Source organism: Microtus oregoni, unplaced genomic scaffold (genome assembly GCF_018167655.1).
Source record: "Microtus oregoni isolate MIOR12 unplaced genomic scaffold, Mior012 000064F_ref0000363, whole genome shotgun sequence".
In the NCBI taxonomy this organism is placed as follows: domain Eukaryota; kingdom Metazoa; phylum Chordata; class Mammalia; order Rodentia; family Cricetidae; genus Microtus; species Microtus oregoni.
Genome location: NW_024543874.1, coordinates 10,346,074 through 10,373,835, shown reverse-complemented (window position 1 = coordinate 10,373,835; position 27,762 = coordinate 10,346,074). Strand labels below are relative to the sequence as shown.

At 47.5% G+C, this 27,762-nt stretch overlaps 1 protein-coding gene across 4 annotated transcripts; it reads right to left on the bottom strand.

Moving 5' to 3' along the window:
* Positions 1–27,056, bottom strand: Znf777 (zinc finger protein 777). 4 transcript variants are annotated; one of them, XM_041640760.1, is made up of 8 exons: positions 26,098–26,229; positions 25,745–25,799; positions 24,124–24,178; positions 22,042–22,899; positions 20,785–20,911; positions 16,228–16,341; positions 4,469–4,720; positions 1–1,574 (listed from the first exon to the last, which is right to left on the bottom strand). In XM_041640760.1, the coding sequence occupies exons 4-8, from the start codon at positions 22,882–22,884 to the stop codon at positions 403–405; spliced, it is 2,508 nt and encodes an 835-aa protein (XP_041496694.1). In that variant the 5' UTR covers positions 22,885–22,899; positions 24,124–24,178; positions 25,745–25,799; positions 26,098–26,229; the 3' UTR covers positions 1–402. The 4 variants fall into 4 exon arrangements, with proteins under 4 accessions (XP_041496694.1, XP_041496693.1, XP_041496695.1 ...); XM_041640759.1 differs by lacking the exon at positions 24,124–24,178; XM_041640761.1 differs by lacking the exons at positions 24,124–24,178; positions 25,745–25,799; positions 26,098–26,229 and adding an exon at positions 26,795–27,056.
* Between the last annotated feature and the right edge of the window lie 706 nt (positions 27,057–27,762).

The following is a 27,762-nucleotide window of genomic DNA, read 5'->3' as shown; positions in this document are numbered from 1 at the left end:
TCAAATAGAACCACAGTATCCAAAAGGTAATTAGAAAGTTCTATCCCGGACTAAATGGCCCTGCATCGCCGCCTGTGAGTGGCTGGCAGCCAAATCACTGCCCCCGTGCAGATTGTTTTCATCCATTTTATTGTCAAGGAAATTAACAGCCTGAAGGGGTTCCCCAGGCCCAAGAGCTCCCCCCCTGGGACCCTGGGGGAAGCAGGCAACAAGCGACCTGGTTTCACTACCCGTCCTGGGGAGAAGGGACAGGAGGGGAGGAGGGTTCACAGCAGAAGGGCTTGGGGCGCCCCGCTCCCGCCCACTGGGCTCAGCCTGGGGGCAACTGAGGCACCGGTCCCAGGGACCATAGAACCTTGCACCTAGCTGCTCATCTGGCCAGGGCAGGGGCGGGGCGCATGCTCACTCGCCCGTGTGGGTCCGCAGGTGGTACTTGAGCGACTGTTTGTAGCGGAAGCACTTGGCGCAGTGCGTGCAGGGGTAGGGCCGCTCGCCAGTGTGTGCTCGCTGGTGCTCCAACAGGTGGTGTTTCTGTGTGAAGCGCTTGCCACACTCGGCGCAGTGGTAGGGCCGCTCACCCGTGTGGATTCGCCGGTGTTCCAGCAGGTGGTGCTTGCGGATGAAGCTCTTGCCGCATTCGGGGCATGCATGCGGCCGTTCGCGCGAGTGCACGCGGCAGTGGTTGGTGAGCTTAGATTTTTCGCTGAAGCTCTTCTCGCACTCCGGGCACTTGAAGGGCCTTTCGCCGGTGTGAGTCCGCTGGTGGCGCAGCAGGTGCGATGGGCGGCTGAAGCTCTTGCCGCACAGGCTGCAAATGAAGGAGACCTCGTGCTTGCCAGCATGCACACGCTGGTGGATCACCAGGCTGATGTGCAAGCGGAAGCTCTTCTTGCATTCCGGGCACGTGTAGGGCCTCTCTCCCGTATGTGTGATCTGGTGCTTGGTCAGACTTGATTTGTGGCTGAAGCTGCTGTCACACTCGGGACACTTGTAGGGCTTGGGGCCACCACCACTGCCTGAGCTGGGCGACTTGGGGCGCGGCTTGAGCGAGTGCTTGGGATTGAAGGCTGACCCGCGCTCCGGGGAGACGTAGCCGCTGCGCACCCTGTGGATGCGCTGGTGAAGTGTGAGTTGCTGCTTGTGGCGGAAGCTGATCTCACACTCGGCACACTCATAGGGCCCCTCCTTGATGTGGTTGCGCTGGTGGATGATAAGGTTAATCTTCAGCCGAAAGCTCTTGCCGCACTCCATGCAAGTGAAGGGCCGCTCGCCTCGTCGATTCCGCTGCTGCTGGCTGGAGGACCCACGGTTCTCACCCAGGTGCCGCTCACCATGCCCATGTGAATGTCCATGAAGGCTGGGCGCCAGCCTCTTCACTGCTGGGTTGCCCAGCTGCAGGGGTGGGGGGCTCTCCTCGCCCTCGGGGGACATCTCCCCAGGAAGGGGGGTCTGGTACATACTGGCCTCGTACCTCCCGGATAGCTGCCCAAGGGATTGCAAGTGCTGTGGCAGCTCATCCTCCTCTTCTTCTTCCTCCTCCTCCTCTTGCTCCTCAGTCTTTATCACGATCCCCTCTGCTCCAAGGTTAGAAAAAAAGAGTTTAGCCATTATCTAGAACCCTGATCCTGGATAAGCACAAGGCTTAATCCTCATCTACACCAACAAACATTGTGCTACACACACCCCTTGATACATAAATATATTTATCCAAATTCCTCCTTTTGGGAAAATCTAGTCCCATGATTCCTACCTTTGGATGACCAGTTGTGAAACCCAGAACTAAACAGGGCTCTTGGGGAGGAAGTAGAGGAGCTGGCTACTTGGTGCCCTGGTACTCCTAATACGAAGTAGCTGGAGGATCATGCCCCAGAGGGAAAGAAACCAGCCCTGAGAACCATCACACCGTGCCTGAGCTTGTGCACATGGACTCCAGTCTGTGGGACAGCAAAGTTCCACTTCTCTTTTCGGTGCACTGGGGCCTAGGTGGCAATGGTCTCAAAGGGCACTGCAGAATCAACATCCTTCTCCTTCAGACAGTTCTTCCTCCCCGAGCCCACCTGTTTTTCTCCTCGTCATGCCACTGACCCACCTCCATTAATTCCTTCCTCCTTCTCAGTCTCTCTGCCTTGCTGTGTGATCCTGACCTGTGAGTGACATTCGACACAACTGAGTTCTTCTCTACTGGGACTCGGGCTCTGGTTTTCTGGCAACCCAGGAACTACAGATGCAGGTCTCAGAGACCTTCAGGATCCAGAGTGCAGCGCCCTGCAGTGCGCCCGATGGATTCCCTGGACCTCCAAGTCTGGCTTGTTCCCATAGGACCTGAATAAAGCCAAGTTCTACAGGGGTCCCTGAGAATCTACGCGACATCTGACTCATTCAAATTTCTCCAGGTGTTTTATAGTCAGGTATTTGGCATTTCCTAACCAGTGTTAATTGTTTAGCTTTTGAGGCAGGGTCTCTCTAGGTAGCCCTGGCTGATCTTGAACTCAAGAGTTCACCCATCTCTGCCTCTTAAGGATTAAAGGTGAGTGCTACCTTGCTCAGATATCTTTTGTGAAAATAACATTTCTTTCCTTCCTTTCCCCCTCCAAACCCTCCCATTTACTTCTCCTTGCTCTTTTCAAATTCATGGCTTCCTTTCTAGCTGTTATTACACACCACCACACCATAATACATACACACACACAATTTCCTAACTATAACCCACTCAGTCTGTATAATATTACTCAGCTGTTTATTGCCTTTTAATTGTGTATCTGTGTATGGGTAAGGGATCCCACTGGAGCTGGAGTTGCAGGCAATTTTGAGCTGCCAACATGAGTGCTGGGAACTGTCTGTCCTCTTAACCACTGACCTATGTCTCCAGTACAGTTTTTATTTTTATTTATTTATTTTTTAATATTTATTGTGTATACAATATTCTGTTGTGTATATCTGCAGGCCAGAAGAGGGCACCAGACTTCATTACAGATGGTTGTGAGCCACCATGTGGTTGCTGGGAATTGAACTCAGGACCTTTGGAAGAGCAGGCAATGCTCTTAACCTCTGAGCCATCTCTCCAGCCCTCCAGTACAGTTTTTAAATTCTAACAAAATCTTTCTAGAGAATTTTACACCTGTCTTTTGTACCTGAGCACTGCATGACCCTTTGGGGGTCAAAAGACCCTTTTACAGAGATCGTCTAAGATCACTGGAAGACACAGATATAGATTATTCATAACAGTAGCAAAATTACAGTTATGAAGTAGGGCCGAAAATAGTTTTATGGTTGGGGCCACCACAACGTGAGGGACCGTGTTAAGGGTCACAGCGTTAGGAAGAGCTTGTCAACTGCAGTGCTGGACAGGCAGCACAGGTGTGCTGAGAGCCTCCAGACCTGGCCTCGGGGCGCTTATTTAAATCTAATAAATTAGATGCTAATCACTTGACCAAGCTTACCGTGAGATTTTTATTAATTGAAAAGATGTAGATTACAGCCAGGTGAGGTGGTACATGTTTGCACTCTCAGCATTGGGAAGGCTGAGGCAGGAGGGATCAAGAATAAGGCCAATCTAAGCTACAACTGGAAGCCCCCAGTCTCAAAACAAACAAATAAACGAAACACAAAGAGCCAACCAGTGAAAACTGGAGCACCAAAACAAACTGTCATGAAGGATATTCCAGGATCAGCACTGAATGCCCACTGGTACAGTACTATACTCCCGGGGAGTAGAATGAAGACACTGGGATTATGTAGTTACAAGCACTGTGGCCAGAGCCAAGCAGAGAAGGACAGGAATCTCTCTTTTTAAGAGTTTAAAAGGAAAACCCCAGGGCAGGCAAGCTATAAATCTCAGCAGCTGCTCAGAGGAGGAGAATGGAGAAATGAAGGAAAAGCTATGCTGTTTGAGTTAGGCTGGCATGGAGGTCAGAGAGGCACTCCAGAGAAAGACTAAAGAGAAAGCACACTCAGACTCTGGCCAGCATTGGGGAGCTGGGGTGGGGGAGGATGGGTGGGGAAAGAAAAGAGGAGAGTTAACCCTTTCTAGGTTAGGACTCAGAATGGTAGGCAGAGTCAGCAGACCCTTGTATAGGCTCACAAGGACTGCCCATGTTGTTTTTAAAACATGCTTTTCTTGCAGGGTGTCTTGGCACAAACTTTCATTCCCAGCACTAGAAGGCTAGCCTAGGCTACTTAGTGAGACCTTGTCTCAAAAACAGACAACACTATGCAAATAAAACAAAACTACCAAACTCCAAAGTCACAACAGCATGAGATAAATATAAATGAGAAGGAAGTTCGAGCTCTGCCACTGCCTGTGTGACCTCAGACGTGCTCTGACCTCATCTGTCTCTGAGTTCTTGTTTGTGCCAATCTTGGGCAGACCAACTTCTTTCCTAGGCTGGGAGATTCTAACAAATCCTGAATTTATTAGGACCCTTTCACAGGGGACAGGCCCTCTGCAGCCCCACAACGCAGAACTCACCCGTGCAGTTTCTCTGCTGCACCAGCATCTGTTTGAGCTCGCTGAACTCGCTGGAGCCCTCGGTGGACTCCTCCAGCGTGTTCTCTTGTTCCTGCAAGTCCAGGTCTGGCTGCTCTCCACAGGGGTCACCCAGCTCTGAGTCCTGAAAGCCGTGTTCCTCCACTTGTCCCATCAGCGGCTCTGGTGTCTCCAGTTCTTCTGAGCCCTCATCATTGGTCTGCACCTCGATCTTAATCACGATGCCATCGTGTGCTGAGGGAAGGTGAGGACACACAGAGCAGTCATGCCACCTCCCCAGGTTTCTACAGTCCTAGCATTACATTCCAACAGGTCTTTTTAATAGAGACCCTAAAAAATACAATAGAGTTCATGGTGAGCAGAAAGAATTTTCTGGACACTTTGTAGTCTAGAATACTATTACAAATTGGAGTCGAGTTATAATAATAAAAACTTTATTCCCTATAAATTCTAAGTTATTTAAAAAATTGTTTCACTTTTCACGTCAGGCAACCAAAACCCAGTTTCTCTCTTGCTGGTCCATCTATGCACCAAAGACCATAAAAGGGTGGGCTGTCTCCTCACTTCTCAGACTCCCAGGTCCTCCTCTTGGCCCACATCATTTACCAGCACAGGTATGACTGGGGGGGGGGGTGTCCTGGGTTCCGTCTGTTTTTAACCAGACAGAACACCACTAGATACATGGCTGTAATATTTGTGCTTTCTTGCACAGATCTCTATTAATTTCAGATGGGCTCTGTAGATACAGCATCACTCCACACGAATGGGAGCACAATACACATTTTTGCTTTTCAATGCAGTCTTTTCTTCCCCTATTAATTTGCTTTCTCCTCTCAATGCACCATTAGGACTATGTAGATGATGCCTGTTATTAGCTACAATTGACTCCATGCTTATATAGCTACATTCATATCAGCATATATACCTTAATTTTATTCTTGGGTCACTGTTAAGAGTTCAAATAAAACAGCCTCTTTCCTCTGTGATCAACTATCTTGTAGACAATTTTCCACAGTGCTAACCAGTCTTTTAAATGATCCATATATCCCATCCTGTGGCTCATATGTAATTTAGCAAGTTATTCTCTAATGGAAAAATATTTTTTTGTCCTCGTCTTTTGCTACAGTAAACAATTCTACAACAAACATGTTTATATTCCCAATTACAAAACAGTGGTTTCATTTCTATGATACTGAAGACTGCAATGGCAGCTCACCTTTCCACTACATCCCTGACAGCAACATTTGCATATGATCCTTTTCTTCAACAAATGCAAAAAGTGGCAACTTTGATTCTATTTCTTTTTTGTTGTTGTTTTTGGTTTTTGAAACAAGGTCTCACCATGTAGCCCTGGCTGGCCTGGAAATCACTGTGTAGACCAGGCCAGCCTCAGCCTCCGAAACTGTGATTACAGGCACTAACACTGGAGTGCACCAACACGCTGGCTGCTTACATTTCTTGGCTAGGGATATATGATTTCCTTTACCTACTGGTCCTTCAGAATGATTGTGTAGTAAGTACTGCCTATTTTTAATTTTTTAAAGAGATAAGTTTATCTCCACCTCTTAGAGATGGAGGCAGGAGGATCAAGAATTTGGGTCATCCTCGGCCGCATGTACTCTCAAGTGCTGAGCTGTCTCTCTAGCTCCTCTTTTTCACTTTTTAGAGAGGCTCATGCTAAATTCTCCACACAGTCTTTGAACTTACTCCAGTCCTTTCAGGTCTTAAATTTGTGGTTTTCCTGCCCCAGCCTCCCAAACTTCCAGTGCTGGTGGTCTGGGTATCTTAGGTATCTTCTAAAGGAGCGGGTCCCACCTTCCCAATGCTGCGACTTTCTAACAGTTCCTCATGTTGTGATGACCCCAACCATAAAATTATTTGTTGCTACTTCATAACTAATTTTCTGCTGTTTGTAGAGGTTTGTCCTTGAGAACCACTGTTCTGTGGGCTCACATGCAATCCTATGTACTAGTACTGGAGGTGGTGAAAAGATGGGCAGATTGGGGGCACTACTGCGGTGAAGGCGGCGCCGCAGGCTATGAAAGAGTCACGGTTCCTCTCCTCTCATCTACAGGATGCCATCTGCTGTGCTAGGATGGAGCCAGGACTTCTGAGAGTAACGAGGTGCTGGCGACAAGCGCTCGGCAGTCAAAACTGTAAGCTAAATACACGGGCTTTCTCTTCCAGCGTCAGGGTCTCACTTTTCAACTCAGGCTGGTCTGGAGCTCAGGAGGACCTGGAATTAGCTTGCAGCCAAGGATGACCTGAGCTCTTTTCCCAACCTCTACCTCCCGGGTACTGACCCTACAGCGAAACAATGTCTATAACAGAACTGTCTTCTGTATAAATTACCACATTTGGGGTAGTTTGTTAGGGCAATAAGAACAGTTAACTCTGTCCCCACGTATGCCCGCTCTCTCCTCACTGCTGTTCGTCTTCATTCTGGAGGCCCTCAAGTTGTGCCTTTCCCCGGCCTTCAGCCCGTCTCAAATCACTGTGCGCCCCCCAGATACACAACTTCCCTAACCCGCATAAACTCCTGAAAGTAGTTTACTTACTACTCCCTAAAACAACATTTCAAAACAGTCTCTTTGCACATTTTTGAATAAATATATACGTAAACTGGGTCATCACTATAACCCTGGCACTCGGGGTGCTGAGGCAGGATTGTCACAAGCTTAAGGCCAATCTGGGATGCACTGAGATTGTCTTAAAAAAAAAAAAAACTTACAACAAAAATATAATTTCTAGAGTGACACTGAGACAGAAATGAGTTTTTCCCATTCCTTAAGGTCATCAATGGAATCTGAAAACTCTGGCAGTTTTAAATTCATTATTTGTTTAAAAATACACACAGACGGGGGCTGGAGAGATGGCTCAAGTGGTTAAGAGCACTGCCTGCTCTTCCAAAGGTCCTGAGTTCAATTCCCAGCAACCACATGGTGGCTCATAACCATCTGTAATGAGGTCTGGTGCCCTCTTCTGGCCTGCAGATATACACACAGACAGAATATTGTATACATAATAAATAAATAAATATTTTAAAAAAAATACACACAGACAAGCTGGGATCGTTTTTTTATAATTATACATATAATTTATCACACACACACACACACACACACACACACACACACACACACACACACACAGTGTCGTGTGCATGTTTGCATGCAGGCCAGAAGAAGGCACCAGATCTCATGATAGATGGCTGTGAGCCACTATGTGGTTGCTGGGAATTGAACTCATGACCTCTGGAAGAACAGCCAATGATCTTAACTTCTGAGCCATCTCTCCAGCCCGACAGCTGGGATCTTAACTCCACTCTTCTCTACCTTGAGCCTGTTTCCAATCCCACTTGGCCCCACGAATGCTATCCTAATCAAATGCTCTTCCATGCTCAGGAGCCTTTTGCTGATCACCTCATAGGCCACAAGAATGTTTCTGAAAATTGAAATATAATCTTGTTTTCACTGCTAATAGTCACAAGGCTGTACATGTTCATTTCTTCCTGGTTGAAGTTATCCTTAGCGTCAATTATGCAGAATGATAAACAGTTATCTAATATGGAAAATAAAAAAGTTTGGAAACAAATCTAAAGATAAGGAGAATTTTTCTCAATTAGTTCAATTACAAGAGAATAAACATATATTCTTACTGTATAATTAGACAGATCAGAATTAGGTCTACTCTGTTTTCCATGTTTTTACAGACACAGGTACTGTGGAAGGTGCTCAGTTGGGAAATGTCATTTGATTCTTTGAACTTACTACAAAAACCATGGGGTTGAGGCATCATTAAAAATTGTTCTTTATGGCCAATGGCCGACAATTATGTTCTTTTGGTTTTTTGGTAAAGCAAAATATTGCAAAAAACCCAACTTGCAAAAGGCCTGCCACACAGGTTCAAGAGCCCCTCTGCACATGTCTTCCGCCAGCTTGGATCATGTGGGTGGTGATGCAGAGGGCTCACCTCAGAGAAGCCCCATGTAAGATTAGGATGGGCAGGGGTGTCCACCTTAGAGATGCTCCATGTAAGACAGGCAGGGGTGCCCTCGTATTTCTTGTGGTCCACGGGTTTGGAACCTGGGATCTAATGCAAGCCAGACATGTCTACCACTGAGCTGTGCTCCCAGCCCCCATTTTACTTTTTGTTGTTGTTTTTGTTTTTTCGGGGATACAGGGTTTCTCTGTGAAGCCCTGGATGTCCTGGAACTCACTGTGTAGACCAGGCTGGTCTCAAACTCACAGGGATCTGCCTCCCAAGAGCTAGGATTAAAGAAAGGTATGTACCACCACCGCCTGGCATTTTACTTTTTAAATTTGAGACACACACCTTAAATGTGAATAATGAAATCATATTAGTTCTGTATTAGGAAAAAGTCTGGGTGTATACACTTGCTGTCTGGTTGTTCACACAAACATTAAATGCTCCCCATCCACATCAACTATAAGCTTCTGCTGTTAAATCTTTTGCTATGTAGCCCAGGCTGGCCAACTAGAGCTTGCAGTTCTTTTGCCATTGTATAATGATGCTGGGATTACAGGTCTGTGCTGCCATGACGAGTTACTTTATGACAGTTATGTGTCTATGCTGTTGAGTTGGCACATGTACCACACTTGCACAGGAGGTCAGAGGACAGCTTTTAGGTCTGGGTTCTTGCTGTGGAATAATCCTTTTATACACTGTGAACATGTATCGCTATTATTAGTAGTAAAGAGCTGACAAGCCAATAGCTACGCAAGAAATTTATTTAATCTGTGATGTTATATCCGGGCTAGCCTCACTGCTGTGGGGACCCTCCTGCCTCTGTAGCCCAACTGTTGGGAGGACAAACATGTATTACTGTACCTAGATGGACTGATTTTTTAATCTCTATAATTGCTTTTCATAAAGACTGTTAAGAAACAGAAAAACTATCCTACAAACTGATTTTGAATATATAAGGGTTACCTGTTAATGGAAATTATGCAGTGTTAGATTTGGAGAAACTTAAACAATTGGTTATGTTTCACATTTCCTTTGTTTTGTTCTCTAGTTTTAAAAGTTGTTCAAATACCTTCAGGGTTAGCCCAGCCCTCTCCTGCCTCCTCTGCCTTCCAGGTGCTGGGATTCCAGACACGCACTACCACACCCTGCTTCTCTTTTTACTTCTGACAGCCACTCACTAAGCTGCCCAGCCGGGCCACGAACTATGGATCCAACTCTCTTATCTTCCTCATAGGCTGGCATTATTGGTTTTTACCAGTTTTTAGGAAGCCCACAGGCCTAAGTCTAGTGTTCACAGTATTTACTGAATAAAATGTCCCAATATTTCTGTAGTTGATGATGTGAAACTCAGATATTATAAAGAAAATGACCGATTAATCTCAATAAAGAAAAACTTAAAATGGTTATACCAACACAAATATAAGTACTATATACAAAAGTACTTCCCACCTTAGGGAAATATTTTCATAGATATGATAGATAGGAGCTAATATCTTTGATTTTATTTATTTATTTATTTATTTATTTATTTAGAGAGACCTGAAACTCACAGAGATCTGCCTACCTCAGCTTCCCACTGCTGGGAGAGGTGTTTGTCCAGCTTCCACCTGCCAAAGCTTAGTTCATAAAGAGTCACCACCAAGCATTCCTTTGATGTTTAAAACATCTTTAGAATAGCACTTGGGAGGTGGTAGCATCAGGAGTTCAAGGCCAGCCTGGGGCTACGAGACCCTGATACCACTAACAGAAAGCTTTTAGAAATCAATGAAAAGAAATAATCTCATTGAATGGGAGGCGGTGGCAGGGAGGAGGCAGAAATCTTTAATAAATAAATAAATTAAAAAAAAAAGAAATAATCTCAAAGAAGAAAAGGAGGAGTGAAAGAGTTAACAGTCAGACACAAAGGAAAGGCTGTAGCACGGCAGTCTTCTGAGAGCTGAAGAGCGGCATCAGAGTGTGGTTTATACCAGGTTCTCAACCTGTGGGTTTTGCTGAACTATCCTTCCACAGGGGTTACTGGTGTAGGAGGTCCTTCTGTTTGTATGTTGCTTTCATTGGTAAATAAAGAAACTGCCTTGGCCTTTTGATAGGGCAGAGCTTAGGTAGGCATGGAGAAGACAGAACTGAATGCTGAGAAGGACAGACAGAGAGAAGCCATGGATCTCTTGCCTAAGACGGACACTGGTTAGACTCTTGCTGGTAAGCCACAGTCACGTCCTGATACACATTAATGGAGATGGGTTAAACTAATATGTAAGAGTTAGCCAATAAGAAGTTAGAGCTAATGGGCCAGGCAGTGTTTAAATGAATATAGTTTCTGTGTGATTATTTCGGGCATAAGCTAGTCGGGCAGCCAGGACAAACAAAGGGACCCCCCCTCTCGTGCAACAGGCCACATATCACATATCCTGTGTATCAGATATTTACACTGTGATTCATAACAGTAATAAAATTACAGCTATGAAATATTTTATTTCATTGGGGTTCACCACATGAGGAACTGTATTAAAGAGTCACAGCGTTAGGAAGGTTGAAAACCACTGGTTTATACCCATAACTCCTGCAAGTCATACAAAGCTAAATTCTGATTACTGACCAGAGTGTATGGCATTACTTTCATATTTAGATCAAAGCAGAGAGATTGGGGTAGTAGTTGAAGGGTATCTGCCAATATCTGTTAAATGTTTAAATGGGCACAGCCTTTGACCTAGAAAACCCATTTTTAAAAGTTTCAGGACACTGCAGAGAGATACTAATAAGGAAGGGTCTTTACTGGGTCTACTAAATGCATATCAACAGGAAAGTCTACAAATTAAATAAACTACTTTGCCTGGCTCAGATGCTTAGCAAAAACAGCTGGCAAGTGATGTGCTTCTCTAATATCTGTTTTACTCTACTTGTTTTATAGTAGAGTACATTTACAATATAAAAACATATGTATACGCGTGTATTAGAATACTAGGAAGAATAAAAAGGTGATTTAGGATTTTACTCTTGTCACCCCGCCCCACCCCGACTTTTCTGAGAAGCGCTGGTATAAACAGTACTCTGATGCCCTTCGTCAGCTCTCGGAAGACTGATGTGCTACAGTACCCTCGCACGCTGCCAGCTGTTCTACAGACAGGGTCTCAGGTAGCTCAGGCTAGCCTCAAACGCACTAGGTAGCCAGGGATTCCAAGGATCCATGCTTTTTACCTCCTGGCTCCTAAAAACACACCTGAATGGACACTTCTTTGGCCTGTTAGACAGGACTGTCCCCTCCAACGCCCTCACTAAGCTACCAGATTTCTCATGGTTTCAGTAAGCCTGATGTGAAGTCACAGCCAGCGTTGCTTGTGTCTGCAGCTGGCTTTCTCCCTAGAGGTGATCATCTTTTCTTTTGCTTTGCTCACTGTTAATGGTCACACACTCAGCTCCAAATTCCCCTCAATCCCCTCAGCTATGTAACTCCACACTCAGAGCATTCACACATATGTAGCATTTATTTAGTTTCCTCTACTTGTAAAAATTCTAGAACCTTCTGGTGTGGCCAGGATCTTTCACAGAGCCCACTTTGTCTTAATTTTCTTTCCCATTTCTTCCTTCCTTTTCTCCCCCCTTTTATTTGTTGGAGGCTGAGGGAGTGGCAGTGAGTTTGATAGCCTGGTATACACAGAGAGCACCAGAACAGCAAAGACTACACCGAGAGACCTTGTTTCAAACAAAACAAACAACAACAACAACTTGGGTTCAATTCCAAGTCATGGTGGCTCAAACTGTCAATAACTCCAGTTTCAGAGGACCCAATTTCAGAGGCCCTTTTCTATCCTCCATGGACACCAGGCATGCATGTGGTATACACAGATTGACATTCGAGTAAAATACCCATACACATAAAATAAATAGAAAACACCCTAGAGAGATGGCTCAGTGGTTAAAGTGTTTGTTACATAAGTAACCACTTTGGATCAGCAGAAACTATGCAAATGCTGGCTGGGCATAGTGGCCCTGTAATCCCAGCATAAGGAAGGCAGAGACAAGGATACTGGAACTAGCCATATCAGTGAGCTCTGGGTTCAATATGAGACTCTACTTCAATACATAAGGTGAAGAGCAATTGAAGAAGACTCTTGACATCATACACAGACACAGGAACCTACATACATATATGTATGCACACTGCACATACATACATAGAAAAATTAAGATAAAACAAGACCTGGGGACTGGGCAGTGGTGGTGCATGCCTTTAATCCCAGCATCCAGGAGGCAGAGGCAGGTGGAACTCTGAGTTAAAGGCCAGCCTGGTCTACAGAGTGAGTTCCAGGACAGCCAAAAGCTACACAAAGAAATCCTGTCATGAAAACTTAACTGTCGCCGGGCAGTGGTGGCACATGCCTTTAATCCCAGCACTCGGGAGGCAGAGGCAGGCGGATCTCTGTGAGTTCAAGGCCAACCTGGACAGTTCCAGGACAGGCTCCCAACCAAAAAAAAAAAAAAAAAGGAAAAAAAGAAAATTTAACTGTCTCTAGTTCAGACCCCTGCTTCTGAACTCCACTCTGTTCAGCAGCTTTCTCCCTGGGGTCTCCACCCACATGTTCAAAAGTGAATTTTTGTTGTTTCTCTTCTTCATGTCTCTCATCTTCCCCGTGAGCTGGGTCAGGGGCTAGAAACCATCCTCTGCATCCTCCACTCCCCTACTCACATCCACCAGTCACTAAGCTTCTCTTGGCCAACAGTCAAGACAAATCTTACAAACAGCCACTGCTCCCCCGGGCTGTGCCAAGGCCTCTACGCACCACCGTCTCCCAGCTTCCATATCTTCCCTTCAATCAGTTCTCCTAGGAGCAAGGAACCTAGCTGTTATTAGGTCTCTACTAACATTTCCTTGTTCCAAGATTTGTTTTCTTAACTGAATGTTTTCACTGTATTTGTGTGCTACGTGCGCATTCATGAGTGCAAGCGTACCAAGGCATGCATGTGAAGGCCAGAGGACTTGTTGGTTCTCTCCTTTATCATGGGCATCCTGGGGTTTGAACTCAGATGCGCAGGCTTGGCAGCAAACACTTTTACCCGCTGAGTCATCTTGCCAGTCCGTATGATGCCTTTCTGACCCCCCAAGGTCCGCAAAACCTGTGTTTTGTCTTGCAATCTGGCTGCTTCTTGTGACAGCTGCATTACAGGAGGTGATTGTGGTTTTTCTGTTTTATTTTAAAGACTTACTCTACTTATGTGCACATCTGTGTGCACCGAGGTCATGTGCACACACCATGTTCATAAGCATGCTTGATGATGGTAGTGAATCCCCTAGAGCTGGAATGATAGGCAGCTGTGCACCATCTGATGTGGGTGCAGGGAACTGAACGTGGGTTCTCTCCAAGAGCTGTCCGTGCTAATGGCTGAGCCATCTTTCCAGTGCGGTGACTATTTACATATAGCGTAAAAGTGGTTGCTAGAACTGGTCCTCCCTACTGGGGTGTATAAGCCTTAGTGAGAGCAAGGACCTCTTGGGTATCCAGCTATGGACAAAGTACCTGATATAAAAAACAAATCTGATGAACTAACTAATAAACAAACAAGTGAATCTTATGGTATAAAAATTCTTCATGTGATGTCAGAGGTGACAGAAAGCATATGATACACATAGTATTGTTTTTAAAGATCAAATCTAGGGACTTGTATACTAAACAGGCATTCTTTTTTTAATTATTTATTTTATGTGCACTGGTGTTTTGCCTGCATGTATGTCTGTGTGAGGATATCAAATTTTGGAGTTATAGACAGTTGTGAGCTTCCATGTGGGTGCTGGGAATTGAACTTAGGTCCTCTGCAAGAGCAGTCAGTGCTCTTAACCACTGAGCCATCCCTCCAGCCCTATACATAGTATTTTTAAACTGTATTTTAGATTCTGTTCAATGTTACAGACTCTCTCAAAGGACATTATTAAGTCAAATGTATTAATGTTTTAAAAATGTTTAAAACGTATGAGAATACTTATTTCTGCCACGCCTTCTGACTTGTTTTGCTCTTGCAGGGCTGTGAGATATTTGTAAATGCAAATATCTGAATTTTCTTTGGACCTCTTAGGGGTCAAAAGCACTGAATGAATATACTGAAGCGGCTCATAAAACTGTCAGTCTTGACATGTGGAACTAAAACTGTCAGTCTTGACATGTGGAACTAAGAAAATTCTGTTTCTAGATGCCCGTTTGGTAGCATAGGAACCAGAACCTTTGGACCTGGTTCAGGGTTGCCTCTGCCACCTCTTGCTAGTGAGGAGACACTGGACAGATTATCCCAGATATGTATAAAGCACCTACAGTTTCTCAGGGTGCAACTGTCTGTAGCTAAGTATGTGGCGCAATGGTCCTGTGTCACCTGCTCCTACTGATGTCAGCTCCAAGGGCTGGGAAGGAGAAGAACAACAAGTAACACGGTACAGCTGTCTCCATGAGGCCACTGCCTCTGCGGAAGCTCAGGCTTGGATAAGTGTGCCAGACTGAACCCAGCTCAGGGCAAGTTGGCCTGGTCATTTGCTGTTCACGTCGGACCCTACTCAATGGGAGGCCCATCTGTGATACAGATGACAAAGGTAGACAGACGAAGAGTTGGATGCTACCAGTGCAGCCCTGGACCTCAAAACCAGTGGGGCAACAGTCCTATTTTCAGGGTTTTGACCACAATAAGCCTCCCTGCCTCTGAGTTCTTCCACACAGAATCTCTCTATTCCACCCAATTCTTATTTTCAGATGTGGTCACTCAAACCTTTAAAGTACAGATTTTCCTCCAACTAACATGTAGCCCTAGACGAACCCCTGACTTCATCTACTTTCAAATTCATCTATTTTTATCTGTGGTATTGAGTTGGGGTAAGCCTCACCCCTTCATCTGATGTTTAGCATCGAGTGCATGGGCCAGGCATCCATGGCCTGACCCCTCTGAGGCTGGGAGCCCAAACAAACCTATTTTGCCTTGGGTTGTTTCTTGTAGTCTTCAAATCAATGACATTCACTCATAACAAAGTCTGTCTGCTGGTCACTGAGTTCCCCAGCAGGATAATCTCCTGATTTCCTTTCTGAAAGCAATAGAATCCCCAATGCTGTTCTAGTCTTCTTTTTCTTTTAGCTCTGGCTGTATTGTAACTCACTCTGTAGACCAGGCTGGTCTCGAACTCATAGATCCACCTGCCTCTGCCTTCTTAGTGGAGGAATTAGAGGTGTGGCTGATGTTCTATTATTCTTGATGGTTACATTCCCCCCTGAAGGAAAATGGGATGCTTCTACTCAAAATCTCTGGGGAAAGTGATACAAGTCCAAAGGAAAGTCCCCAGGCAGAGCCTACAAAACTGATATCGCTCACAGTGAGTGTGTGCAGGCTACTACCTAGTAAAGTCCATTCCTGCTCTCTACTCTGAAGGCATAGCCTTCTATGGGAAATCTAGGAGGAACAAGCCTAATACAAGAATGTCTTCTCTGTGATTCTTCCCGCAAAAAGGAATGGGTCATGTCAAAAAGAAACCCAACCAAACAAACAACAGCAAAAAACTCCAAGACAACCAACTCTGTGCACTCCTACTTATCAGCTACCTGGGCTCCTGGTGGTCATGGGAGATCCAGGAAGACCATCTTTCTGCAGGCCTCCTTCCTGAACAGCTTGCTATCATATCATGCTTTTCAGATCCTCTCTTACTGTGGCACCCCAAACTGTAGCCACCTGACTACTGGAAGGCCCAGGATGTAGGGCCCTGGGACATCCATTCATTTGCCACTCACCAGCACTGGGGTCTGTGGGTGTCTCACCCTCCTCAGAGTCCTCTTGCTCCTGCATGGCTGGCCTTTCTCCACGCTCCATCTGTGACATGAGGTCTGGTTTGGATATTGCATAGTCTGGGCAGAAGGAAGGAAAGAAAATATTCCATGGTAAGAGGTGGCACTGTATTCTGTAAAGGTATCATTTGAGGGGATGTGACCTAGAACAGCCCTTCTTCCAGGGACTAGCAATGCTGGAAAATAAATGGGCAAGTATCCAGCCTCTTGCTCCAGGCCCACTGTGCACGCGTGTTTCATGCTGTTCACAGGTACTGAAGCTTGCTCAGGAGCTTCATGACAAAATTCAGATTGTATGAAGCAAGAACTAACTCTGATAAAGTATAAAATTCATAAAACAAAATACTGATAAGAGTTTCTTATATAGAAAAGGGTTGCCAATCATGATGGCTCATGTCTGTAATGCCAGCACTTGGGAGGCGGAGACAGAACTGCTGTGAGTCCAATGCTGGCTTGGGCCACAGAGGGAGAGCCTGTACCCAAGAAAAAAAATTTAAAAACAAAATAAGAGGCCAGATGTGTGGCATGCACTTAAATCTCAGCACTGGGAGACAGAGGTAAGCAGAGCTCTGTGAATTCAAGGTGAGCCTGGGCTATACTGTGAGTTTCAGGTTGGCTAAGGCTACATAGTGAAACCCTGTTTACAAAAGAAAAAGAAAAAGTTAGGGCAGGCATGTAGCTCAGTGGTACATATATGAGACCCTAGGTTCAATTCTCAATACTTCTCAAAAAGTTTAAGATTATTTTAAAATAAAAAGATGAAGAAATGTGGCAGAAATATTAGAAACATACACACTCATCACATATAGCAAATGATTAATTCATAATTATACAGAAGCAACCTTTATAATCAGTGAAAAAGGAGCAAAAGTATGAATAGGTAATTCACAGGAGACAAATGACTTGCAATCACATAGAAAAAATGTACAACTTCACTAACCACCAAATAAATACACTCGAATAAAAATAGTATCAGTTTTTCATTATCGAAAGGACAAATATTTGCCTATATTAAGTACTTGGAACGGAGAGGAATCAGGAGTTCAAGGTCAGCACATCTGAGGCCAGTCTGGGTTACAAAATCTTGTCTCACAAAACAAAACAAAACATAACAGAGATTTAAAACAACAGAATAAACAAGGGCGTGAAGAAATCCATTCTAATGTGCTGCTGCAGACAAGACACCATTCAGCCATCTAGGAGGCACCACGGTGGTACATCTCTCACCCCAAGCCCACTCCACATCTGTACTGTCGATCACTGGGTCGATGCACAGATTTACAGGGCTGTTTATCAAACAGCAGCGAGACACACAAGCAGCATGGCTCAGCAGCCGTACAGTCAAAAGCCAGAGTTCAGAGGGCTGGAGAAAAGGCTCAGGGGTTAAGAACACTTGTTGCTCTTGCAGACAATCGGGTTAGGTTTCTAGAACCCACGTGGTGGCTCACAATCACCTTTAACTCGAGTTCTAGGGGAGTTCAGTGCCTTCTTCTGATCTCCATGGCCACCAGGCATGCATGTGGTACACATGCTAACATGAAGGCAAAACAATCAAAACATATTTTTTTAAAAAAGCCACAGTTCACCTGGATACTGTACCTTCTTTCCAAGGGTTGTGGCCTACAGGTGCTGATAAAGAAAGCTGTCCCCTGGTCCAGTGTAAGGTACTGTAAGTGAATGGTTGCCTTTGTGCAAACTCCACACTACATGTGTAAGATGAGAAAGGACACAATCTAAAGGGGACACTTCCTTTGTGGGGTGGCGATAGCGAGTGCATAGTGGTTGTTCTTTGTTACTGCAAATTGGTAACTTTTCATAATTATGCCGGTATTTAAAAAAAACATAAATTTTTAAGAAGAGTAATGTTAACCTATGGAAAAATATGTCTAAAATTACCTTTTCTAGCATAAATCAGTTTGCTTAAGTCTACAGGCATTTTTGCCTACACGTCTGTTTGTCCACATGTATACAGTGCTATAGAGGCAAGAGGGCATCAGATCCTTTGGAACTGAAGTTACACATGGTTGTGAGCTACCTGTGGGTGCTGAGAATCAAATCCCGGTCTTCGGGGAGAGCATCAGGTGCTTGTAACATAAGCTCTCTCTCCAGCCCCATATTTATTTAGTTTTATTTTATGTGTATAAATGTTTGCTTACATGTCTGTATGTGTACCATGTGTGCCTCATACCCACAGAGGCCACAGATAGTTGCCTTGTGGGTGCTGGGAACCAAACTGAAGTCCTTTGCAAGAGCAGCAAGTGCTCTTAACTGCTGAGACACCTCTAGCACCTGAATCAAAGTCTTTGTCCAACAGTGTACTCAGCATGCAAACATTTCTCTCGTGTTTGTGCTTCTGGGTGGGGTACGCAGGCGTACTCACCTGTTTGCATGGATGGGAGCCAGAGTTTCACATCAGGTGTCCTTCTCTTTACTTTCCCTCATTGTTTGTTTTTCGAGACAGGATTTCTCTGTAGCTTTGAAGCCTGTCCTGGAACTTGCTCTGTAGACCAGGCTGGCTTCGAACTCTCGGAGATCCTCCTGCCTCTGCCTCAGGAGTGCTTGGATTAAAGGTGTGTGCTACCACCACCCATCTCCTTCCTCATTTTCAAGACGGGGTCTCTCCCTGACCCTGAAGCTGTTTTGACTAGACTGGCTAGTAAAGCTCCAGGCGCCTCCAGCACTGGAGATTCAGATGTACATCACTGTGTCTCGCTTTTATGTTGAGTGGTGGCAATCTTAACTCAGGTTTCCTGTGCTGGCACAGCAAGCTCTTTATCTACTGAGACCCTCAGATTTTTCTTTTATCTTTATAAAAAAATTTACACACGAGAGAAAAGGATACATATGAAAGAAAGTCCATCTTCCAATTTTCTTGTCCCTTCACGTTTTTAATGAAAACAAGAACCAACAGACCTTGGTATAAGACAGACTTCTTCTATGAGACTGTGACTTCCTAATGCGGACCAGGACCCTGGGGCCATATGGCCTCAGTAAGTGAGAGTGTTCAGCTGTATGGGTAAGAAAACTAGGTCTCTGGTCTTGTCCTCAGTCCCTCACTACATGTTATTCTTGGGAAGCATTTCACACCCTGATGACACACAGTAGGCCCTCAGTACATCTGTCTCTTCTACAGACTTTCCTTTCAATAATAATGAATTTTGTGAGCAGGATACAGGGAAATGTTCTGATGGAGAAGCCCACCATCGTCTAGCCAGCTTTTCCCCTGCTGCCCCAAGTGCTTCTCCAGAGTGTGGTGTCTCTATGTACAGATTGTTCCAGCTGTGCCATACTGATATACAAGAGTTATGTGAGAGGTTTGGTTTTGTTGTTCTTGTTGTTTTATTAAACAATTTTTTAAAAAATATTATTTTTTATTAATTTTAATAATAAAATTAATTTTAATTCAAAAATATTTTTAAAAACATTTATTTATTTATTATGTATACAATATTCTGTCTGTGTATGCCTGCAGGCCAGAAGAGGGCACCAGACCCCATTACAAATGGTTGTGAGCCACCATGTGGTTTCTGGGAATTGAACTCAGAACCTTTGGATGAATAGCCAATGCTCTTAACCTCTGAGCCATCTCTCCAGCCCCCTAATGTTACTCTTTTTAAAAGAAGAAATTATCTTATTTTTAATTACATGTACATGTATGTTTGTGTACATGTGATTCCAGGTACCTATAAAGTTCAGAAGAGAGTGTCAGACCTTTGGAGCTGGCCTTACACGTAGTTGTAGGCTACCTGATGTGTGTGCTGGGAACTTTTAACCACTGAGCAACTCTAACCCATCTGTGGCACTCTTTAAAATTCTGTTTGCGGGCGGGGAGATGGTTCAGATGGTAAAGTGCCTGCTCATTATGAACGAGAACAAGGCTCGATTCCCAGCACCCATGTAAAAACCAGGTGTGGTGGTGACCATCTGTAACCCTAGTGCTGGTGGGGTCGGGGGTTGGGGGAAACAGAGAGGTCCCAGAAGCACACTGGCCAGCCAGCCTAGTCAGGTGAACTAGCTTAGTGACAGGCCTCATCTCAAAAAACAAAGAACAACATTTGACATTGATTGCTGGCCTCCACGTGCAGACATGCACACAACATAATATACACATACACAAAAACTAAGTAAAATTCTCTCTGAAGCAAGGTGTGGTAGCGCAAGTCTATAATCTCAACATTCAGGAAGTTGAGGCAGCCGGATTATAAATTCAAGGGCAGTCTGGGATAAATGGTTGTTTCAGGCTAGCCTCTCTCAACAGAAAGATCCTATTAAACTTATCATATACACGGCAGTGCATTCCTATAATCCTGGTACTAGGGAGGCAGAATCTGGAGGATCTCAGCGAGTTTGAGGCCAGCCTGATCTACGCAGCAAGTTCTAGGTCAGCCAAGGCAGCTCTATAACAAAACAAAACAACTCATACATACAAACCTAAACCCAAACATGTTCCCCCACCAATGAACCAAATAAAACCAAAACCAAACCAAATGTTTGCCTTCTTACCCATAGAGACCAGAGACTCATAGTTGCCCCTCATTACATTCTTGTAGAGCTCCTTCTGCCACTCAGAGAGGTTTCCCCATTCCTGCTCTGAGAAATGGACGGCGACATCATCAAATGTGACAGGGACCTGAAACCAAACAACTGGGTCAGAAAAGACCAAAGGGATCTAATACCACAGAGACTGTTAAACCCCAGCTCCCCTTCTTAAGGACAGGAGAGGAAAGCCTTCCTCCCCTGCCCTTGCTTAGGGGCTTTACAGACTGGAGGATTCATCTTGCCTGGGGCTTTTCCCTGACTTTAAAACACGTGGCACCAGTAGCAACAGGGAACCGGCAGGAAATTCAGACTCTTAGGCCTTGCCCTGGACCTTCAGGGACCAGTGTGCCTTTAGTGAGGTCCTAGAGTTCTAATGCACACCAGCCCTCAGGAGGTACTGGCTTACAGTCTGTTTGGAACAAAAAGAAAACTGGTCTACACTCATGTTCCTTTAGAGCCGTCTGGAAAATAAGATGAAAGCCTGGTTCTTAGCTCCTCAAGGATACTTCCTGAATGAGCTTTTTTGGCATTAAAGATTTAGAAGTAAACTGACAAAAAAAATATGTCAGAGAGCACAAAACTTCTAACAGTGAAACTACATTCTGCTGCTGTGCCATCTGAGGGGAAAGCATTAAACATTGCTCATTGGTACCATTGTCCCTCGGTACCTGCAAGGGATTGTTCCAGAACCTCAGGATACCAAAGTCTGCAGATGCTGAAGTCCTTATATATAACGGCACAGTAATTTCATAAAACCTATAAAAAGCTCCAGCACTTTAAATCATCCCTGGATGGCATGCAATGCTGCCCCAGTGTGAATGCTGGGTACAGTTGCTACAATTTATCACTCAGGGACAGCTAGAGGAACTTGTTCATGTTCAGTGCAGACATATTAACCTGGAGTGGGATGAAGTCAGCGTGCAGAACCAGAGTGTGCGGAGGGCAGACTGGAAGGGCAGGCTCTACACAGTCTTCCAAGCCTTCCTTCTGCATCTTATCTCAGGCTCTGGGAAGGGCTTCGCTCACTGCTTTGTAAGTGAGCTTTCATACCACTCTGTGCTTTTAACAACAGCAGAAGAGGCAATACTGGACAGCAGGGAGCCTTACTTCTTATTTTCCTTTCCCAACCATCACCTTCCCTTTGTTTCAACTGAACTAAACCCCTAAGCCAGGTTCCCCGGCAGACGTTTTCCTCGGGAAGACCCCAGTAAATGGCCCTACCTTGGGAACTTCTCCATTGCTGCCTGGGGGTAGCCGCAGGATCCAGAAATTTCTGTTTTTCAGCAGATTCTCCATGTTCTCCAGGCGCCGCTGCAGCAGCCCGTACTCCTGCAGTAAAGTCCCCAGTACGACCCACTTGCTCTCCAGATGGTTTGCAAACTCCACAGCCGTTCTCTCACAGTCTGCTATCTTCTTCTCATTTGTCCCTGTCCTGCCCTCCAGGGTCAGCAGCCGCATGGCCTGGGCCTCCAGTTTCCTCTCCACTGCTTGGACGGCAGCCCACACAGCCAGGCGAGTGATCTCTGTGGTGGGCAGCGGCTGCTCCTTCTGGGATGCAGAGGAGGTAGGAAAAGGAGTGTCCTTTTGCGAAGTGGGACTCTGGAGCAGGGCATCCATGTCAGTCTCCGGAACCGTGGGCGACAGAGTCAGCGAGTCTTTCTCAGGAACCTCAGGAGAGTGGGGTGGAGCTTCCTGATGTTGGATGGAGTGGGAAAGGAGAGGGGTCCCCTGACCAGCAGCTGAAGGAGAGTACTGGGTTTCTTCTTGGGAAGCCAGGGATACCTGGTGGTGTGTGTCTTGCTCAGAGGTGGCAGGATACAGGAGTGAAGGTCCCTTCTGGAGAACATGTGACATCTGGCCAGAAGTCTCTTGCTTAGGAGTACTGTCAGTCTGGGGCAGGGGACCTTGCCGGGGGGCGGTGGGAGACAAGGAAGGAATTTCTTTGGGGGGAAGAATGCAAGAAGGGAACACAGTTTCTCTGGGGAGTCCAGCAGGGGCCTGATGCACAGACTCTTCGTGTGGAACGCCAGAGAATGACAGAGGTGATGAGTGTTCGTCCTCCATGTCCAGCTGCTGGACCTGTGTTCAAGGAGAGAAGGACAGACAGCATTAAAGGTCACAGTCTCCAGCTGGCAAAACAAATCCAAGAAATAGGCATTCATGCTAAAATGCCCTCAGTTTCTGCAACAATAAGACATTCCAAGGAAGCAAATGTCTTCCGACAGTGGCACTGATGTAGACCTTGATGGTAAAGCTATTAGGGACACCACATAAAGGACGGCCATGCCACCTTCTGTTTCCCACAGAGCCACGCTTCCCCCAACACGTTCAGATATGATGAACGGTGTGCAGGCGGAAAGGGGACGGGGGGGGGGGGGGAATCAGAGCACTCGGCTGCTGGTCCCATCAATACCTATCGCTGCCCTTTCCACTATGGCCTGCTTGTTTGTCTGCAGAGGCTGGGGCTTGGGGCAAGGCTTCTGCTCCAAGTAAAGGACACTGAGATATGGTGGCGGGTAACACAGGCAATTCAGCCTCCTCAGGAGTCCAGGTTTCCTAGGTAGATGGCCCACTGGGACAGGTGTACATTGCTGGGCTTGGCTCCCTCAGTGTGGCTCTTGAGGTAGGGAATGAGGGAGAAGGCAGGCCTGCCATGAGGGAAGCCGTGCAGATATTACACTAGTTTTAAGTGTGACAAGGGTGTTAGGGACCAGAGGCAGAATAAAGATGTGGTTCCTTTTGGCACTCTGATCCCCATCTTGCCACATCCACGTTAAAATCTTGAACCACGAGGGAGCTGGAGTTCAACGTTGGGATCTTCCGTGAGTGCCTTGTCCATTTATCTAGTCATTCAATACCTTTACCGGATCTACACGGAGTTTTTCTGTAACCATTTTTGTTCTTTTCTTCATACTATTCCTTCAAGGACTCCCTGTTCAGCCTCTGTGTTCTCTACAAGAGTGTTCTGTAAGGAAATTAGCCGGCGCCCGATAAATGGCTGTGGAGTGACAAGCTGAAAAGACTAGGTAGGTAACGAGCCTCCTTTTGCCATATATGGATGACTCGTCTAACTGCCACGCCTCCCGTAGCTGTCTTTCTTACGTCTCCTCATTGATTCACGTGACTTCACCACAGTAGCAATATACTTTTAAGCCAAAGACCGAAGATTTTGAGACCTTGTCCAGCACAGATCTTTGAGAAAGTACGACCCATAACTGTTATATGGGAGCTTATTAGGAAGATAAATACTTAGGATTTATTATGTGCCATAAACTGTGTAAGCGTTTCAAAGGATTACCTCACCTGAGCCCCACAAAACTTGATGAACTAGATGCTACTGGAGTTATCCACCTTTAGCCTACGAAAACACAGAAAATAGGAGAGGTCACATGTGCCTTGCCTCAGGTCACACGGACTCTAGGCCTCAATTATAGACAGGTAGCTGATAGATGTGAGCCAAGTCAGAGGCTTGGTGATTTAACACTTATGGGAGGCTTACCACAGGCACATGGGGATGGAAGGCCCTATCCCTTAAAGACATTGCTGATTATGGTGGTGTCGAGATCCCCTAGGAAACCTAATGCAAGCGATGAGTTGTCAACATACACACAGATGCATACTTCTGCAAACACTGAGAGTGGTCAAGGACATCTTAACTCTCAGCCCTTCATTGTTGAGTTGGTAGCAAGACTAGACAGATCCCTTAGTTGGAAGCCTTACACAGGTAAAGAAACCAACAGAGCCAACACAAGAGGTACATTAAGTCTGTCTACCTGAGGGCTATTTGCCTACAATTAGTAGGAAGAAGGAAAAAATATCTGGAGGGCAGGTTAGGTGCCTGCCTAACGCAAGGTTTTAACTCAAACAAGAAAAAAAGACTCATTATAGTAAATAAAGCCAACAGGGCAGGACATCTCTATTAGCTAGTTGAATCTGAGCTCAAAGGAAAATAGTATATTTTGTTTCCTCTATTTAGGGACCTGGAGTACTGGAAAGGGGTGAAGAATCACAAGGCCAGTCCCTTTCCCCTTCTTCTACTTAAGTCCTGATACAATGTCATCAGTTCCAGTAAACCTGTGGCTTGATCTTACCCTTAAATAAAGATACCTAAAACGAACAAGCTCAAATCCTCAAACTCCTAGAAGAGAGAGGAAGGTTAGAACTCCTCTGTGCCACAGTTCATAGATTCTACCTGTCTCTCTTTCTCCCTCCTTGTATGGTTAAGAGAATGGGGGCTCCAGGATCCATGCCAACATACTAGAAAAGCGCATAACGAAACACATCATACTTCTTACAAAAGATGTGGCATTTTTCTTACATGACCCAGGATGGTTCCGCCAGAATTACATGCCATGAAAGGGTTCTGGAGACCTAAGCCCAGAGGTAGGCAGGTTTTTTAAAAAAAAATCTTCGTTTTATTTCCCATGAGTTTTGTTATTGTTATTTTAAGAACTGCGAGGCTTTTAGAAAGCCATCTATCCCAGCTCTTCCTAAACACACGGGAAACAGGCTCAAAGGCACGGACCCCCTGCAGCAAACCTGCCTAGCAGAGATAGGGTGCCTCAGAGAGCACGTTGGGTGAGAGGGTGTTTAATTATTGAATGACCCTCTGAAGTGGTACGTCAACCTCTTAGGTGCTCACTCGCCAGACCCCATCCATCCATACCCCAAGTTTGACTCGGGGCCCTCCTGATGCAGAAGCTGTGGGTCACAGGGCCCCCCCCACATCAGAGACGCTGGGCTGGGCGCTGCCCGGCCTTCCCCTCCTCCCCCGACGGGCCGCAGCCAGTGCTCAGCCAGCCCAGGCCGCCCACCCCGGTGAAGCCACCGCCAGCGCCGCCCCCTCCCCGTCCAGGCCCGCAGCACGCAGGGCAGGCCTCAACGGGGCTGCGGGCACCCAGCCAGGGCCGACTCGCTACGTGACCTTGGGGCAGTCAGGGCAGGTCGCCGCCGGGTGTCCGTGCCTCAGTGTCTCCGCTCTGCGAAATGGGAGAGCCGCGTCAGCGCCGCGCCCAGGCCGGGAGCCGCTCCGCGGGGCCGAGCTCTGCGGAAAACGTGCCGCCGGCCACCCCGACGGACGCAGCGCCGGCTCCGCAGCCAGGGAGCGAGCGCGCCGCCCGCGCCCCACCTCGGGCCGCGTGTCCGGGCGCCGTGCGGCCGCGCAGCCTCGCACGGACGGCCGCCGCTCCCGCCCGCCCCGGCCGGCCTCCCCCCAGGGGGCGCGCGAGCCCGCCAGGGCGCCCCCTCCCCGCTAACGTCGCCGCGCCCGGCCCTTACCGAGACCCCAGGCCGGGCCGCCGAGCCCGGAGCACGCAGGCAGTCCCCCGGGCCCCGAGGCCGCGCGTCCGTGCGCGCGCGAGCTGCCCTCCCCGGAGCCGGGGCCGCCTCGGCCATGGCCCTGCGCCGCCCGGCCCGCGCCGCGCAGTCCCCGCCGCCGCCGCCGCCGCCGCGCGCAGTCCCACGCAGGCCCGGAGTCGTGGGCGGGCTGGCAGCGCGGCGCGGCCTGGCCTCGCCCGCCGGGGCTGCGCGGCCGTCGGGCCCCGGCCTGTTCGGGGCTGCGCGCGGCGGGCGGGCGCGGGCGGCGACGGCGGCGTCGGAGCGCGGCTGTGCGGGCTGCTCCCCGGCGGCAAGCTGGGCCCCGGCGCTCCGCGGCCGCCCCCGGCGCGCTCGCCCGCCCCGAGCGGCCGACGCTGCGACCCCGGCTGCGGCCCGGGCCCCGGCTGCGAGCTGCGCGGCCGTCCCGGCGCCTCTTCAGCAGGGTAGCTGCACCGCAGCTGCCATGTTGCTACAAACTGCATCCTGGGAGGCATGTCCCTCTCAGGCATTTCAAGAGGAGCGCTCGGAGGCTCGTCGGAGGCGGCCGGAACCCAGACAGCTCCATCTACAGCCGGTAGGAGCGAACAGTGAGGCGCGGGCCGCCGCGGCGCCGGACACGCCCTGAGCCCGTCGCGGCTCCCGGGCCCTCGCGGCTCACCTGGCGTCCTGGCGGCCCGGCGCCCTCGGGCCAGGCCGCGGCGGGCGGCGGCGGAGCGGAATCCGGGGCGCGCGGCCCGCGCGGCGCGTTGGCTCTGGAGGCGGGCCGATGGGCTCCGACAGCCTTCCGCCGGCGGCTGCCTGCGCGTCTCAAACCCAGAACCCGGTCGTTGGCTTTCAAAACCTGCGCTCACAAAGGGATCGGAGAGAGCCGTCACACCAGAGAAAGCCGGAGTTCATGTGACCAGCGCGGTGCAGCCCGGGTTCCAGGGACGCGGGCTGTGGATCTAAGGGGAGCGAGGGGTGGGGGTGGGAGTGCTTTGTGAAAAGCCTCAGTGTTGTTTTCGGCCAGGAAGGACAGAATTCCTGGAATCCTTGAGGGCACCGGCTGGAAGGGGCTAGACGGGCTGCTTGGGAGGAAACTGAGGCCGAGCGGGGAGCGGCTTGCTGACCCTAAGTTGCTGTTTGGCCCCCGTGTACACAGTGCTCTTTCCAACGTGACAGATGACCCTCTTTCCTGGACAGGTTCACGGAAACGCGTGTTTGTTGAATGCCGAGGAGCTGGCAAGATCTGGGAACGGAGTGAAAAAAGAAAGCGAGCAAAAAAGTGAGCAGGTGCCCTGGTTAAGTTAGGGATGCACCCCAACTGGAACCGAGAGGAAAAGGAAGAATAATTTTTTTCACTTCATGGAACCCTGGGGATGTCGGGGTTGGATCGGGTCTTAGAAGGCAACCGGGCAATATGCAGCTCTCACTAAAAAAATGGAGATGAGGCCCGGGCCGTCTAATTTTCCTCCCTCCAGTCTGTCTGTTGCCTGTCAGGTGTGCATCCGCAGTGTACCCTACTGGGTTCGGTATTCTTGAAAGTTTACACAAATGCTCTTTATTCAACCCACATCCTGTTGCAGCTTTTTGTTTTCACGGCCAGTTGTTATTTTGATGTTCTTTTTTTTTTTTTTTTTTTTTCGA